The sequence below is a fragment of the Cricetulus griseus genome, chromosome 2, assembly GCF_003668045.3.
Source record: "Cricetulus griseus strain 17A/GY chromosome 2, alternate assembly CriGri-PICRH-1.0, whole genome shotgun sequence".
In the NCBI taxonomy this organism is placed as follows: domain Eukaryota; kingdom Metazoa; phylum Chordata; class Mammalia; order Rodentia; family Cricetidae; genus Cricetulus; species Cricetulus griseus.
Genome location: NC_048595.1, coordinates 378787681 through 378805452, shown reverse-complemented (window position 1 = coordinate 378805452; position 17772 = coordinate 378787681). Strand labels below are relative to the sequence as shown.

The window sequence follows — 17772 nt, the reverse complement described above, 5'->3', positions numbered from 1 at the left end:
CCAAAACCAAAAGGAAAAGAAAAAAAACCTGACCCCCCAAATCTATCTGCTATCCATAGTGCCTCACTTAAGAGTAGGAGCTCACAAACCCCTTCCCTCCCCATGCTGGGATGTTGATCTGCTTGATCTTATAGTAGCCCCAGCTGCTATAGATTCATAAATGTGATGTCATGTCCGGTCATGTCTGGAAGACATCGTTTAGCTCTAATCTCTGTAAAATTTACCAACTTACCCTGTGGTGGTAGCACATGCCTTTAATCTCAGCATTCAGGAGGCAGAGGTAGGTGCTTCTCTTGAGTTTGAGGCCAGCCAGATCTACAGAGTGTTCCAGGACAACCAGGGTTACACAGAGAAACTCTGTCTCAAAAAGAAAAAGGAAAACAAAAATTTACCAACTGTGTTTTGTGATCCCTGAGGCCTAGGTGGTGGGTGTTGTGTATTGTCCCATTTGTGCCTGAGCACTCCACTGACACTCAGTATCTGCAGTGTGACCAGTTTGAGTTTCTGCAAACAGTATTGGATTTTAGTGAAGGGTTTCTTTATTTTTTTCTTTTTTTTTGGTGTTTTATTATTTTCAGGGTTTTGGTTCAGAGACTCATTATGTATCCCTGACTGGCCTAAAGGTTGTTTTGTTTGAGAGAGTGTCTTTCACTGAACCTGGAGCTCACCAATTGATGAGACTCCGTGGCCAGTAAGTCCCAGGGGTTGTCTGTCTCTGCCTTCCCAGCACTGGGATTGTAGGAATCTGCTGTAGGACACAGATTTTACAAGGGGCAGAGGATCGATCCCAGGTCCTTGTGTTTGCATGGAAAGTATTTTATTGACTGAGTTATTGTCCTCCTCACACTGAATGTTCACCTTTAATCCACATAAATGAGTTTTTTTTTTCTCTTTCTGGTGCTGGGGATAGAATAAACAGACATGCTAGGAAATAAATAGTTCAAATTTTGACTTACATTCTAAATCTTACAGGAGTGATGTGGTCATTTCCTTACCTCAAATTCCTAGCGGCCCGGCTGGAGAGAAAGCTCAATATTGAGAGCACTGGCTGTTCTTGTAGAAGAAACAAGTTTGTTTCACAGCACCCATGTTGGGCTTATCACAGCCACCTGTAACTCCAGCTCCAGGGGAATCCAACCTCTGGACTCTGCAGGCACTCGCACTCACACACACACACACACACACACACACACACACACACACACACACACTATACATGTAATTAAGACTAAATTTAAAACAAAACAAAAACTCCCAGCAGTTAAAAGCCATGGCTGTTCTTCCAGAAGACCAGTGTTCAATTCCTAACACTCCGTGGCAGCTCACAATTGTGTGTAACTCCAATTTCAGAGGATCTGACACCTTCACACAGATATGTGATGATGTGTCTCATACAAGACATAAATCCCTTGAGCTCAGGACTAGAGAGACGGTGCAGTGGTTAAAGAGGATCTGGGTTTGATTCCCAGCATTGTTGTGTAAGAGTCTCTTCAAAGACTAAAATTTTCCATCCTTCAGGGAAGCTCCCTAAACAGGGAGGCCAACAACAACAAAATAACTTCAAGGGCTCCCTGAAACTGACCAGATTCAACAGGTCCCTCCCAGCAGGAATAATCAGAGCCCAGAGGCAAAGACAACTCTCAGACCAGAACAGCTGCCTGGAAGGGGTTTGTAACTGAGACACCTGGAAAGGACACTCTTCAACATGTTGAGTTGCCTGTAGACTATGCAGTGTGCTCCAGGGTCCCAGTTTTGTGAGCTGTCACCCATGCTAGGATGGACCTTAGTGATACAGCTGTCTTTGAGTCAGTTCTGCTCCTGTAAGCAACCCCAACAAAACTCATTGGCTCACTAGGTTGGACATCAGCAGTATCTGTACTTTGGTTTGTTGTGGTTTCCCTATTTGGGGAAAGTGGATGAGTGTATTTAACCTCCCCAGGAAAAGCTTTGTCACATATAAGCACTCATATAGTGGCTCACAGCTTGCTGTAATTCCCCATCTAGGGTATCTGATGCATCTCCTGGGCACCACATTGCAAATGGTAGCACATACATGCATGCATGCAGAATACCCACATGCATTTTTTTTTTCTGGTTTTTCAAGACAGAGCTTCTCTGTGTAGCCCTGGCTGTCCTGGAACTTGTTCTGTAGACCAGGCTGGCCTTGAACTCACAGAGATCTTCCTGCCTCTGCCTCCCAAGTGTTGGAATTAAAGGCGTGGGCAATCACCCGGCAATCATGATAAATCTTAAAAAAAAAAAAAAAAAGCTTGCTGGACAGTGGTGGCACACACATCTTTAATCCCAGCACTCCAGAGGCAGAGACAGGCCTATTTGAATTGGAGACCATTCTGGTCTACATATTGACTCCCAGCCCATCCAGGGCTATATAAAAACCTATCTTAAACAAAAGTCCTAGCCGGGCGTTGGTGGCACACGCCTTTAATCCCAGCACTCGAGAGGCAGAGGCAGGTGGATCTCTGTGAGTTCGAGACCAGCCTGGTCTGCAAGAGCTAGTTCCAGGACAGCCTCCAAAGCCACAGAGAAACCCTGTCTCAAACAAACAAACAAACAAAAAAAACCCAAAAAACAAAAGTCCCTTACCTCACTCTGTGTAACCCTCTTGGGAAACTTGTCTACATGTGCGAACTCCATGACTTCTCCTTGTTCCTCCTTCCATGTGTCTCCCCATTCCACAAAAATTTAATTTGGCTAGGACCACCTACCTCCAGCTTCTCTGATGTCTGGCTGTTACAGGTAAAAACGTTAAAACATTGAGGTTGAGCCAGGAGGTGGAGGTGGGTGGTGCACACCTTTAATCCTAGCACTTTCCACTTTCGAGTTGGATGCAGAGGCAGGAGGATCTCTGTGAGTTTGGGGCCAGCCTGGTCTACAGAGGAAGCTCCAGGACAGGATCCAAAGCTACAGAGAAACCCTGTCTGGAAGCACCTGCACCAAAAAACACACAAACAAAGAACATCAAGGTTGAGAACACAGGGAAAAATAAGGCTTGCAGCTCAATCTGAGATAGCCAAGCTGACAAGATATGAAGGATTGAGTTCTAGGAAGGACAACAAAGCTGGTTGCATCAGACTCATAAATACCATTTTCCTCAAATAAGAAAGTACAACAATGGGCTGGAGAGATGGCTCAGAGGTTAAGAGCATTGACTGCTCTTCCAGAGGTCCTGAGTTCAATTCCCAGCAACCACATGGTGGCTCACAACCATCTATAATGAGATCTGGCACATTCTTCTGGCCTGTAGGGATACATGCAGGCAGAACACTGTACATGTAATAGATAAATCTTTTAAAAAGTACTATATGAATTAAAAATAGAAGGAAATTTAGATCCCCTCAAAATGTATCCCTTCCTTTTCCCAGAGCCAGAATGGATGATCGGCTATATTTTTTATGTATCCCACCCCTCCCAGAAAGGGTTTCTCCTGGCTGTCCTGGAACTCTTTGTAGGCCAGACTAGCCTTGAATTCAGACATATACTTGCCTCTGCCTCCTGGTACTTTTAACTTTAAAAATTACTTTGCACTAGCAAAATACCACATTAGGTAAAGGTGCTTGCTGCCAAGCCTGAAGCCTTAAGTTCGAGCACTAGAATGTACATGTTGGAAGAAAGCTTGTCCTTTGACCTCCACACAGTTATCCAGATATACAAAATAAATGTATATATGTAGGAGTCAGGGGGTGACTTTTGGGAGGCAGTTCTCTCCTGCTACCTTATGGGGCCAGACATTGAACTCAAGTTATTGGGCCTCTTAATGTCAGGCTATCTTGCAGGACCGATAGTTCTTATTTATCAGACAAAGCATCTCTATGTAGCCCAGGGTGGCTAATGATTTTTCTTTTTTTAGTAGTGTCCCTAGACATCCCTTTCTTTTTCTTTTTCTTTTTTTTCTGAGACAAGGTTGCTCTGTTAAACAGTCCTGACTGTCCTGGAACTATTTGTGGACCAGGCTGGTCTTGAACTCAGATCTTCTGCCTCTGCCTCCCCAGTGTCGGGATTAAATGCATGAGCCACTACCACCTGGCTTGTTTTTTAACTTTTAAAAGATTTGAGACAGGGTGTCACTATGTATGCCTGGCTAACACAGAACCCTCCATAGAAGTCAGGCTGGCCTCTAACTCAAGAGATATGCCAGTCTCTCTCCCAAGTGCTAAAGGCAAGCACCACCATGGTCTGATTTCTTTCAATGAGGGTCATAGAGACATTTGGGGGAGAGGGAGAGTGGTGGTGGAGGGACAAACCCAGGGTCTTAGCTTTCAAGGAAGCACTCTACAAACTCAGCCACACCCCCAGTCCTGTTCAACTAACTAGTGCATACAGACCACCCACACCCATTCATCCCAGAGGAAGCCAACATGAAGGCACAGCCAGCTTTCGCAAGGGTGGGGAATGTTTGTATATTTGGTCAGACAGCCCAGAAACAGGTGCTGTGTCTGCTGGGTGAGCTGATCTGAGGCAAGGTTGTCCTTGGTGAACACTAGCATGTTGAAGCCCATCCTTTTTTTTTTTTTTTCCCTTAATTTTTATTCTTTGTAAATTTCACATCATGCATTCTGATATGACTTATCTCCCAGTCCCCTCGAACCCACCCTCTGCTCTTGCAACCTCCCACCCAAAACAAAACCTAATTTGGAAGAAAACGCCCGAGCTGGGCATTGGTGGCGCATGCCTTTAATCCCAGCACTTGTGAGGCAGAGGCAGGCGGATCTCTGTGAGTTTGAGGCCAGCCTGGTCTCCAGTGCGAGTGCCAGGATAGGCTCCAAAGTTACACAGAGAAACCCTGTCTTGAAAAACCAAAAAAAGAAAAAAAGAAAACAAAAAAAAAACGCCCAAAGCAAACCAAAGAAACAAAAGACGAATCTTGTAGCTGTAGTGTCGTCTGTTGAGTAATTTTTTTTTTTTTTTTTAAAGCCCGTCTTATAGTCCTATATTAAGATAATGCTTTTCAGGGGAGGGTCTAGGCCCTGCTCCAAATGACAACAGACTTTGAAGATCCCCCATGGAAGGCCTCATCCTGAGGAGCAGAAAGGGGATGGGATAGGGGGTTGTGGGGGGCAGGGGAGGAAGAGGGAAGTGGTATTGACAAGTAAAACAAGCTTGTTCTAATTGAAATTTAAAAAGAAAACAAAACAACAACAAGATAATGCTTTTCTATTTCAAGACTGTAAATTCCATCCTTCATCCCAGAGACAGGGTTTCTGTTTAACAGCTCTGGTTGTCCTGGAAGCATGCTGGCCTCCAACTCAAGAGATCCTCCTGCCTCTGCCTCCCAAATGCTGGGATTAAAGGCATTTGCCACCACCGCCCAGCTCAATTGTAAAATCATATGATGAAATAATTTGGGCTATGGGTAGTGTCACAATTCCTGTAATCCCTGTATTCAGTATGAAGAGCAGGAGCATTGTTTGAAGTTTGAAATCAGGACTACTTAAGAACCTGTCTGAAAAAAAAAAAACAAAAAACAAAAAAAACAAAACCAAAACTCCAAGGACTCCATGGGCCCGAGAGCTGATAGTGTCTTTAATTGCTGCCCGGATAATTGAGTTTAGTCCCACAGTGTAATGAATGGACTCTGGCCAAGCTTTCTAACTTCTACATGAGTCATGACTTGTTAAGTGTAGACACAAAATAACAGTAACACATAATAACTAAGTAAATGTAATGATTATTTTTTTAAAATGTAGTGATTTTTAAAAAGGTCTTTCTTACAAGATACCAAGTCCTGAATCCTGTAAGACAGCATCTTTGTTGCCAGTAGCTGTCTGAGAACCTGTCATGTAGACCAAGAGATCTGCCTGCCTCTGGCTCTCAAGTGCTGGGATTTAAGATGTGTACCACCAAAGGCTGCTTTTTAGGAGGCAGTGTGACTGTGGGGAACAGGATCTCTATCTACTGAACTTTGGAAAAACTCATCAAAATTTAGTAATTTATTCCATGTAACTTAGTGGGCATGCCAATCCTTTCCCTTGATCTTGGCCCTCTATAGTCTTGCTAAGTAAGTAGCAATTTCTTTTTCTATGTGCTGAGATCCACTGAACTGTTTTTATTCAGGTAGCCCACACTGTCCACCGATTTGTGGCATAGCTGAAAATGACTTTCAGCTTTCGATCGTTCTGTCTCTATCCTCTGAGGACTGGGACTGCAGGTACATGCCAAATGGGATGTTGGTTGGGGACTTGTATATGTTAGGGAAGCTGTCTACCAGTTTCACCTCTGGTCCTAACCTTCTCTAAGACTAAGATGAGCATTAAAGAAGTAAAACAAGAGCTGGAAAAAAAAGTGAAACAAGCCAAGGTCTCTGTCTCACACAGTTTATTTAACAATAGGTAATAAGAAATCAAATTTAACAGTCTATACAGTGATCCAAAGTTCATATTTATAAGTAATCAACTTTAATTGCATGATTTACAACAGTTGAGGGTTTTTGCTTTCTATTTTCAAGTTTTACAGAAAGTGTATGTGTGTGGGGGGGGCAGAGTAAGGAAGAAAGCAAGCCAAGAAACCTCAGACATTTGCATGTTAAAATCACCCCACTGGAGTAGTTTCTTACCCTCTTTTTAAATTTTTTCCTTTGTTAGATGTAAAAATAACAAAAAAATTCTCTCAAGAAACAGAACCACAATATTATAATACATCAATTTGGCAGCTGCCCCTGTATATTCTGAAAAAGTCATTTTTTTTTTCTCTACATGTACAAATTATCTTAATACTTGAAGTTTTACGCTCAGACTTATGGAATAGAAAATCTTCTGGAGCACAAAAGTTGACTTGAGGGGTGGAAAGAGGAGGCTTTTTTTTTTTTTTTTTTAAACTTTTTTTTAAAAGAATGAACATCTTTGCACCCAGAGAAAAAAAATTGGTATTTTAATATATTTATATATATTTTTATATATATATATATATAATGTAATTTTAAGTAACATTAACCCCTTTTGTCCTCTGGTTTTAGAAATGTTCTTTTTTAAATTCTTCCATAAAGTGAGGAAAATAGGGAAAAATGTCAACCATCTGCACCAGTAAATAATAACTATTAATATTACATATTTTCATTAATTTAAAAAAAATAATAAAACCTATTGGAGGTGCAAGGCAGGAGCATATGGTTGGCTTCAGACCTCAGTCGCCTCCCAGTGCACACTTGAACCACACACACAAGGGGGGGGGGAAAACGGCTGGGGTAACCAGCCATAACAAAAATATATTCTTTGTAATCTATTATCCCTCAGGTTCATCTGGCATGTTTGCTTTAAACCACAAACGGTTACTGCACAGTTTTTACATGTTCCAAGGAAAATTGTCTTTTAGGCTAAGAAAGATTCAAAAAAATTGTTTTCAGTACAAAAAGTCTTGTTAAGAGAAAATAATTTTTTTGCTCCCAAAATACTACAAGGTGTCTCTAGTGTATGTCTAGTGTACTCTGTGAGAGGTTTGAATTCAAGTCTGCATTATCGGTGCTCAGTCCCAGGTCCGTGGCGCTTGCACCGTGGAGGTTTGCCATGCCTGGATTGCTAGTGAGCTGTGAAAGCATTGAATTCTGGTCTGGGCTGGCAAAATGCCCTTGTTCCATGGGGTTGGCAGCCTGGGCAGCTACCAGTCCAGGATGTGGGGAACTGGTCTGTGGAGAAACATGGTGTGGAGAAGGCTGAGGCTGCATCCTCGGAGATGGGCTGGAATGGGGGGGTTGAGACTGTGGTCGCGGAGAAGGGACAGGCTGGGGAGAACGTACTTGATTGGAGAGAGAATTAGGGATCTGCTGACCTTGCAGGTGTGGGGACTGTGCCTGATTTGGGAGCATATGCTGCTGTGGACTCATAGGGTTGGGCTGAGCAGGAGACCCCATCTGTTGCTGAAGAAGGCGCTGCTGATAGGCCTGCAGACTGGCTCCTGCCTCTGCCCCCAAAGCCTGGGGGAGCTGGGCCATCTGTCCCATATTCCCTTGCTGCATCTGTTGCATGTGATGCTGCATCCGCTGCTGTTGCTGCTGTTGCTGCTGGGGTGGGTATCCAATTCCTTGGGGCTGCTGGAACTGGTTGTGGTTGGCCATGCCTGGGCCAATTCCTGGCCCTGCTCCCTGCTGTTGCATCATCTGACGTCTTAAAATGTCTCGGAACTGTGACGGCATGGCATTGTGATTCATGTTCATCTGCTGAGCCTGGGGGCTCATTCCTCCCATGGGTGGCTGGAGCTGCTGTTGGGGCTGCTGTTGGGGCAGGCCAGCTCTCTGGACACCTGCCTGCATAGGATTCATGTTCTGCAAGGCTGGGTTGGAGTGGACACCTTGCTGACCAGGCATGGTAGGTGGCTGTAGCCCTGGCTGACCCTGGGGCATGCCAGGCTGTCCAGGGAGAGGTTGTGGATTAGAGTTGGCATATTTGGCAGCCCGCTGCTTGATAAATGCAGCCAACAGTTGGGGGTTGGCGTGAAGGATACTAAGCACCTGTTGCTGCTGTAAGGGAGAACTGGGAGACCTGAGAGTCCGCAAAAGGTTTTGTAAGGCTTGTTGAGACACAGTGCCTGGTTTGAGAGGGCTCACACCTACTTGGCCCAATCCTGGCTGTGGAGCCATGTTCAAGGGCTGACCATGCTGGGCCACTGACATCATGGCAGGCCTTGGCATCCCTGACTGCATCTGCTGTGGCTGAGGCATTCCTCCTTGGGCCCAAGGTGGCTGCTGTTGCATTCCTGTGGGACCCATTCCTGGTTCCAAATGCCCACCAGGACCTCTGGCCATGGGAGGTGGGTTCATGCCCATAGGGGCCATGGGTGCCATCTGGGGCATTTGGTGCTGAATTGGCCTTTGGAAAATTTGTACATGAGCCATCTGGCGCTGTGTCTCTGCTGCCCTCTGAATCTGCATTGCCATTTCTACTGCTGCAGGTGGAGGCCCTGGAAGGGAAGGCTGAGCAGTCTGAGGTGGGGTTGGTGGAGTTACTTGACCCGCTGCCTTACCCTGGGAAACAGGGCCGGCAGTTTGAGTCCTGGGCAAGTAGGGTGGCATGTTGTTGGGAGGAGTGGGCTGTGGTTGAGAGGTGGGTTGGGGCTGGGGTGTCTGTGGGGTTGCTGGCTGTTGGCCAGTTGGGGTGGTTGGAGTAGCAGGAGTTGGGGAAGGCAGGCCCTGCTGCTGCCCCGCCACACCAGTCCGTTGCATGCTGGCCATCCTCCTGCGGAGCATCTGAGCCTGTTGGAGCCGGTGCTGCAGCTGTTGCTGTCTGAGCTTTTGCTTAATGTTGAGGCAGAATGGCACCGGGCATTTGTTCTCCTGGCAGTGCTTGGCATGGTAGCAGCAGAGGGCAATAAGCTGTTTGCAGATGGGGCATCCACCATTGGTTTTCCGTTTACAGCCTTTGGTGTGCTGTACAACCCTCTTCATCTTCTGGCAGGAAGGCAGGGAACAATTGGCATTGCGGCACTGGCAGGCATGTACCAGAGACTGTATGCATCGCTGGATGCTCAGGCGTCGAGAGTCTCCTGGGCTCTGTGTGGCTGCTGCTTGCTGGTTGTTGCTCTCATCATCCAAGCCAAGGCCTAGTTTCTCCATTTTGTGGTCATGATTTTTAGTGTTATAACAGGTAATACACAGGTCATAATCCTGGAGGGGGGGGGAAACACAAGTTGAAGGTCAATTCTGCAAGACTGAAATAATTAAAGCAGCATTTTATATATTTTGCTTGGGCTAGAAAAAAGCTCCTTTTATAAATACAAAACCATTCTCTTCAGCTGTCACTCTCCAAGAGGTGTGTGTTTTTAACACTATATCACAACTCAAATGGGGACCAAAATGGCCTGACCTGCCCTTCCAACAATGTGGTACCTACCTCACATACAGTGCAATGCCAGCGTGTCTCCACATGGTGCTTGCACTCGTTGCAGGTATAGACAAACCGATCTTGACTCTGTGTGTGCAGCTCCACCAGCATGCACATGGTAGACCACTGGGCTCTTCGAAGTGAGGAGAATTCCAGGTGCTTATCCCTTGCAAGGGTGAGGAATGCATCTCTACCATCCATCAGGTCACAGGGGATGAGAGGGTCAGGGTCAACAATGGGAGGCAAGGAATTGGGAGCAGGACAAGCGATGAGGCGGATTACAAAGAAGACCTGCCAAGAGACAAGCTCAATGTAACTCTGGAACTACAATGCCACTGTAGCAGAAACCAGGGGGAACCACAGCAGATGAGTGGATTCAGGGTTAGCGGATAGCCATATTTCCCTTATCTCCTATCCTTGTTCATTTTGAGACTTGAGTATAAAGTATCTAAAGCTCAAGCTGAGCAGTGGTGGCTCACACATTTCATCCATGCACTGAGGAGGCAGGGTCAGGTAGATCTTACGTGAGTTTGAAGCCAGCCTGGTCTACAAAGCAAGTTCCAGGATAGCCTGGGCAGTTACATAGAGAAACCCTATCTCAAAATACAATAGAAAAAGAAAAACAAAAAACCCAAACAAAGGAAAAGAACCCTTAAAACCAATATCCTATTACTTTATTTTAGTAGTATCTTCAAATAAGAACAGTCTAGGACTAGGTGTGGTTGACAAAGACCTTTAATCCTAGCACAAGTGCTTTTTGGGAGTTTGAGATAAGTCTGGCCTACAGAGTTAGAATGTATCTAAAATAAACCAAACCAAGTAACAGACTAGGTCAGGGCCAGAACACATACAGCCACTAGTATACTTTAAGATGGGATCTGTAAGCCAGATGTTGGTGGCACACGCCTTTAATTCCAGCACTTGGGAGGCAGAGGCAGGCGGATCTATTTGAGTTCGAGGCCAGCCAGGTCTACAGAGTGAGTTCCAGGACAGCCTCCAAAGGCACAGAGAAACCCTTTCTCAAAAACAAAACAAAACAAAAGATGGGGTCTGTGGTATTATCCTGAATCTAAGTATAAGAAAGTATTCAGTCTGGGAGCTGGAGAGATGGCTCAGAGGTTAAGAGCACTGATTGTTCTTCCAGAGGCCCTGAGTTCAGTTCCCAGCAATGAGATCTGGTGCCCTCTTTTGGCCTGCAGGCAGACATGCAGGTAGAACACTGCACATATAACATAATAAATAATCTAAGGAAAAAAAACCCCAAAAAACAAAAAACCTCAAATGTTAAAAAAAAAAAAGTATTCAGTCAAATCTAAATGGAGACATTCTGTAAGACCCTGCCTGGACTAATCAACCAACATGCCACAGCACAATAGATGGCTGAGACCTGTTAAAAAATGACTGCTGTGAAGATACAGCAACTCAACACAATTATAATCACCAGCCTGAATGTTTTTCTTGGAAGGTACTTGCTAAAACTGCACAGACAACAAATAAATAGCAAATGGCACAGAGAGTCTACACAGCCTTTTCAGTTATTGATTTAAAAGGTGTGTGTGTGTGTACTTTATATATGTGCATGAGAGCTTTGCCTGCACTTGTGTGCCTTGTACTCCATGTCTGAAGATGTACCGTCAGGCCTCCCTGTCTCGTCTCTAGACTAGTTTTGGAGGATTGATTGATTGATTGATTCATTCATTCATTTTTGGAGACAGGGTTTCTCTATGGCTTAGGAGGCTGTCCTGGAACTAGCTCTTGTAGATCTTGCTGGTCTTGAACTCACAGAGATCCACCTGCCTCTGCCTCCCTGAGTGCTGGCATCAAAGGCGTGCGTCACCACCTCCAGGCTCAGTTTTGGAGGTTTTAAGGTATAAATTGCAGGATGGTGGTGGCGCATGCCTTTAATCCCAACACTTGGAAGGCAAATGGATCTCTATGAGTTCAAGGCAAGCCTGGTCCACAGAGTGAGTTCCAGGACAACCAGGACTGTTTCACAGGGTTTCCCTGTCTCAAAAAAAAAAAAAAAAAAAAAAAAAGAATCTATATAAATTGGCATAAAGACCTACAATATATTACAGTTGACATTTTGCTTCTGTTATCCCATTGCAAAGATCAAGTCATGAATTTCTAACGCACACCCAGAGCCTGAGGATCTAGCTCCTAGATTAGACAATTTAAATCAAATCAATTACCATTAGCTTTTAAACGTAGTAATTTACTCTCAAAATTGGGCCAGGTTATTAGGAATGTATTCTGATAGTGGTATCTACCAGAATGCAGGACCTTTCTTGTCAGTGGCATGGCTGAGGGGATGGGTATCAGCCATAGTTAACACATTTTCTGTTTCACAACCAACCAAAGTCTATACACACTCCTTTCATTCTAGTCAGCCCTCAAACCACGTCTGCCCTCCTCATATTCAGCAACCTGGAGTTCTCATTATAGTGTCAGTTGGGGTGGGCAATTTAGAATATGGCCTACCACACACACCCTTCTAACCCTGAAGGGCGTCTCTTACCTCTTTATGCTTTTCCATGGTGGCATACAGTTTCTGAGACAGGTCATTAGACACATTGGGCATACCAGGCTTCTTCTTATTGCCCCTACTCAGGCTGCTCTTGTTTTTGCTGGTTTTCTTGTTATTCTTCTTCTTAGCATTTTTGCTATCTCCTTTTGTTACCTGTAGGGCAGCATAAAGGAGATATGAAAATGTTTAATAGTTAGGATGGATCTGGAAATAAGATTGAAGGTAAGAGACTCTTTGAAACAGGTATTACTATTTTAGCTGATATTTCTCTAGCTGATCACATCCACTTTTTTTTTAAACACCCAAACTAATGCTTAACTAGTCTTTTCTTTTTGTGTGTGTGTGTATAGCTGTATGAATGTTTGTGACCAGCCATGTGTAGGTTCCTTATGTATATATATGTAGCTGTATGAATGTGTGTCAACCATGGATAGGCGCTTTCCAAGGCTGTCTGATTACAAAACTGGAGTGATAGACAGTTATGAGCTTTCTGCTGTGGGTGCAGAGAAAAGAATGGACTGGGGGCCTCTGAAAGCGCATCAAGTGCTCAATGAGTACTGAGCCACCTCTCCTAACTGCCTTCTAGTAAAGACCCCAACCTTCATTTAATGGGTAGTGGCAGCACACACCTTTAATCCCAGCACCTGGGAGGCAGAGGCAGGTGGATCTCTGTGAGTTCGAAGCCAGCCTGGTCTACAGAGTAAGTTCCAGGTCAGCCATACCTACAGAGAGAACTGTCCAGAAGCAAAACAAAACATAAATAAATGAAAAGCCTCAATTTGCAGAAGTGCTGACTGATGTGTCCCAGATTTGGGACAGGAGTGAAGAATGAGTGGCACCATGGTTGGTGAACAATGAAAGCCACGAGGCATGGAAGAGGGAACCAGCAAGTAGGCTTTGGTTTCCTCTTTCACCCACCACCTATGAATGAATTTAACCAAAGGTGTGCTCCATTAATCCCAGCACTTGGGAGGCAGAGGAAGGCATTGGGGGGCCAGTCTGGTATACAGAGCGAGTCCAGGGCTAAAAGGAAAAACCCTGTCTGGGGGGTGATTTTTGGTAAATTGACAGGGGGAAAAAAAAGAAACAGGAAACAGAAACTTACATATTGTGAAATTCAGCTTACCTTTAATCTGACCCTCCTGTCTCTACCACCCAAATACCGAGATTACAGGCAGGTAACTGCCATGCTTGGCTTAAGAGCCTCTGTATTATGATAGAGAGACTTAACTTCACCTACGGTGCTTGCGTGTTTGTGTATTTATGTGTGAATACCACAGCACATAGGTGTGGAGGTCAGAGAACAATGCATGGGAGCCAGTTCTCTGCTTCAACAATATAGGTCCAAAGAGTGAACTAGGTAAGGGCCTTTACCCAGAGCCATTTTACCTACTACTTTTCTGGACATGGTTTGCTATGCAGAGGTCTGGCCTTAGAATCCACATAAACCTTTCTGCCTTTGTCTCTTGAATGGTGAACAAAAAGGTCCGTATCACCATGCCCAGCCAGCCCTGACTTGAAAGTTGAAACCCAGAAAACAGCCTAGAAGTGTTCAATAACTGACTAGGGTACGAAACCAAGTTTTTTAAAGGAGACAAGTTAAGACAGTTCCTGGCCTGCTTTTATATGGTTAAGTGAGAATCTTACATTTTAAAAGATGGCTTAAAAAGCAGAGACAGGCTATTTGGATACTGCATCTCAGTGGCAGAGAACCTGTTTAGTATCATGTCAGTCTGGGTGTGATCCCTAGCACTTCTGAAAAAATACACCAGAGAGGATATGCAGTCTATAAAGCCTGCACTAGTCATAATTTGTCTGGTTCGTTTTTTTTTTTTTTTTTTTTAAAGATTTATTTATTATGTGTACAGTGTTCGGCCTGCATATATGCCTGCAGGCCACAAGAGGGCACCAAATCTCATTACAGATGGTTGTGATGGTTGCTGGGAATTGAACTCAGGACCTTTAGAAGAGCAAGCAGTGCTCTTAACCACTATATGATTTTTTTTTTTTTTTTTTTTGGGGGGGGGTTTGACAGGGTTTCTCTGTGGCTTTGGAGGCTGTCCTGGAACTAGCTCTTGTAGACCAGGCTGGTCTTGAACTCACAGAGCCTCTGCCTCCTGAGTGCTGGGATTAAAGGCGTGCGCCACCATCACCCGACCCTGGTTTGGTATTTTTGTTGTATAGTTTTTCAGGAGTTTCAACGTCTAGGTAGGGTCTGCTATACAGCCAAGGTGGGTCATGAACTATGTGGCTCAGGCTGACTTTGCACTTCCTGAGAGTAAAATTTGTGCAAAACACTAAGTTGAAAGTATAAACTCCTAGACCAGCAGTGATGGTGTATGCCTGTCATCCCAGCATCGCAGACCTATAGACCAGGCAAGCCTTGAACCACCTGCCTCTGCCACCCAAGTGCTTTGATTAAAGGCGTGTACCAGTACTACCTGGCCTGAGAAGACCTGTCTTGAAAAAACAAACAAGCAAATTAGACATCAAGGTAGACACTGCAGAGAGAAAGAGCCCTTACATCAGTACTCTCATTGCTAGTGTTTTCTTCCCGTTTTCTCTCTTCCTCTTCCTGTTCAAGTTCTTTAATGCTCTCTTCCAGAACATTGGGCCAGAAATCACCTTCAAAGTAGGGTAACTCCTTTGCACTTGTTAATCGATCTTCAGTAGCTTGTTTTAAAATATCCTGTTAAAAACAAATGAACAAACAAATTAAAAACCCCAAGTAAATTACAAATAGGAATCTCTATGCTTTCTTTTTTCTAAAAGGTTTCATTCTATGGCAAAAATAAAAATGTCCTCCAGGGCACATGTCAGAGAGACATTGAGAACACATTTCAAATGGTACCAACAGGGCTAGAGAGATGGCTCAGGAATTAAGAGCACTGACTCTTGTTCCGGAGGTACTGAGTGGCTCACAACCATCTATAATGAGATCTGGTGCCCTCTTCTGGCATACATGCCAGCAGAACACTGTATACATAAAAATAAACCTTATCTATCTATCTATCTATCTATCTATCTATCTATCTATCTATCTATCTATCTATCTATCTATCTTCCTTCCTTCCTTCCTTCCTTCCTTCCTGTTTTTTGAGATTGTTTTTCTGTGGCTTGGTGGCTGTCCTGGAACTAGCTCTTGTTGACCAGGCTGGTCTCAAACTCACAGAGATCCACCTGCCTCTGCTCCTGAGTGCTGTGATTAAAGGTGTGCCACCAGGCAGTTGTATCACATGCCTTTAATCCCACACTTGGGAGGCAGAAGTAGAAGCAGAGGCAGAGGCAGGTGGATCTGTGAGTGTGAGGCCAGCCTGGTCTACAAAGCAAGTGTCAGGATAGGCTCCAAAGCTACACAAGGAAACCCTGTCTCAAACAACAAAACACAAACAAACAAACAAACAAACAAACATACATACATACATATTATTAAAAATATACTTTAAGGAATTAGCCTAATTATAGCAGTTACATGTTATAAGTCAGAACATAAGAGAAGACAGAAAATAGCAAGACTAATACATTTCCATGTTCCAACTGACCTTGTAGTCATGGACAATACGTTCTGACACAGCCTTGTCAAGCATCTTTTTGTACCATTCCTGTAGGCGCTTGGGCTTTGGGATCTTCTGATCAGGCGGATGACAATGGAAGATATAGTCATCCCCTTCACTTGGTGGACATGCCCAAATATGCCCTGTTGTGTATCTAAAAATACAAAGATAAGGACATAAAAAAAAAAATCATTTGTGCTAGAGTGTTGTGAATTTCATTTACAGATGGGCTGACATAGTTCTTGATCCTAAAATCTGTACTTTAAGATGAAAAGACACGGGCAGTGGTCATGTACACCTTTTTTAAGTTCAGTACTTGAGAGGCAGAAGCAGGTGCATCTCTGTGAATTTGAGGCCAGTCTGGTCTACAGAGTGAGTTCCAATACAGCCAGGGCTGTTTATACAGAGAAACCCTGTCTCAAAAACTAAAAGGGGAAATCCTGTCTTGAAAATCCAAAAGAAAAAAATGGATACCAATGACAGTATTAGTTGATATTAAATTTCCTAAATTTAATAGGTACTGTAGTTATGGTTGGGAAAAACCTCCTTGCTCTTAAGAAAATATAAATATTTAGAGTTGAGTTAGATTCCATGACAAATAAATAAAAAACAAATAAAAGATAACTATATTGCAAAGGATTAAGAACCCATTCTAACAAAAGTGAAATGCAAGGTGAACTGCTAGGAGGAATCTTCTAGAAGTTAGATGGCATGTACTCTCCAGGATGTAATGTATTTAAAAGGCCAGGACTACCTTCAGATCTTAACTTAGGAACGAACTTGTACTCTCCAGCCTCAAGCCTCCCATATGCTGAAATTACAAATGCACACCATGACATTCAACTTTTTTCATTGTTTACACCCATTACAAAAGGATCAAGGAAAAATTTCATCTTCAAATGAGTACTATCAACACTTTTTTCAATTTTATTTTATGTGCATTGGTGTGTGGGTGTTGTCTGATCCCCTTGAACTGGAGGTACAGACAGTTGTTAGCTACCAGGTGGGTGCTGGGAATTGAACCTAGGTCCTCTGGAAACTGCTGAGCCATCTCTCCAGCCAATATCAACAACTTTTAATTCAAACTGTAAGCATAACGGTTTAACTACACTACTAATGGATTAGTAAGGCAGGGAAACATATAATGACATCAGATTCATATTACAGAGGTTGTGGCTTCACTATATCACAATCAACATGAGAAGGCCAAATACACACTTACACATTTCCACAATACATTATTTTTAAAAGAGAGTAATTGTTAATATGCTTACCCCAATTTCTTGACATATTCTAAGTATCCAATTAAAATTTCATGATAGACTGCAGTCCTCAAGCATTTAGGACGGAAGAAATGAACACTATCGAGGTAAGATATGTACACTCTCCTATATCAAAAACAAGGAGAGAAAAATGTTCTATCACATAGTTATTATTTACATGGCTAAAAACATCTTCCTTTCTTTCCTGTGCTCACTGTTATTTGTAAATTATCATAGGAAAATCATAGATTGTGGCTGAGTGGGGACCAGAGTTGGCCATAGCTTCCATGTAATTTTTACCTGGTTCATGCTATACATATCATTGTTTCTGCCCAGTGTGTTTTTGCACTAGTTATAGTATGAACCCAATCCCCCTGCCATTCACTCCCTCACAAAATGAGAAGCTGGTCATATTAAGTCAGTCCTACCTTTGGTTGGGTGGGGGGCAGTCAGAGCCATACTCTTGAACATGCATGCCAAAGAAACACAAGTCAACACCATCAATTTCTTCAAAGGCAAAAAGGGCCTTGGTTCGGTATGGAAAAGATTCTGCCATTTCTCCACTATCTACAAACCTACACAATTCAGATTGAAAGGAAACC

The 17772-nt window shown here is 43.6% G+C and overlaps 1 protein-coding gene across 1 annotated transcript in view; it reads right to left on the bottom strand.

Moving 5' to 3' along the window:
• Positions 1-6316: 6316 nt before the first annotated feature.
• Ep300 (E1A binding protein p300) overlaps positions 6317-17772 on the bottom strand; it is a 67772-nt gene continuing 56316 nt past the window's right edge. Inside the window, exons 25-31 of the mRNA XM_027404073.2 lie at positions 17599-17745; positions 17183-17296; positions 15897-16062; positions 14879-15043; positions 12346-12507; positions 9837-10118; positions 6317-9610 (exon numbers count right to left, since the gene is read on the bottom strand). Of these exons, the coding sequence (XP_027259874.1) occupies positions 7418-9610; positions 9837-10118; positions 12346-12507; positions 14879-15043; positions 15897-16062; positions 17183-17296; positions 17599-17745 (3229 nt within the window). The 3' untranslated portion in view covers positions 6317-7417. The remainder of the gene's footprint in view (positions 9611-9836; positions 10119-12345; positions 12508-14878; positions 15044-15896; positions 16063-17182; positions 17297-17598; positions 17746-17772) is intronic.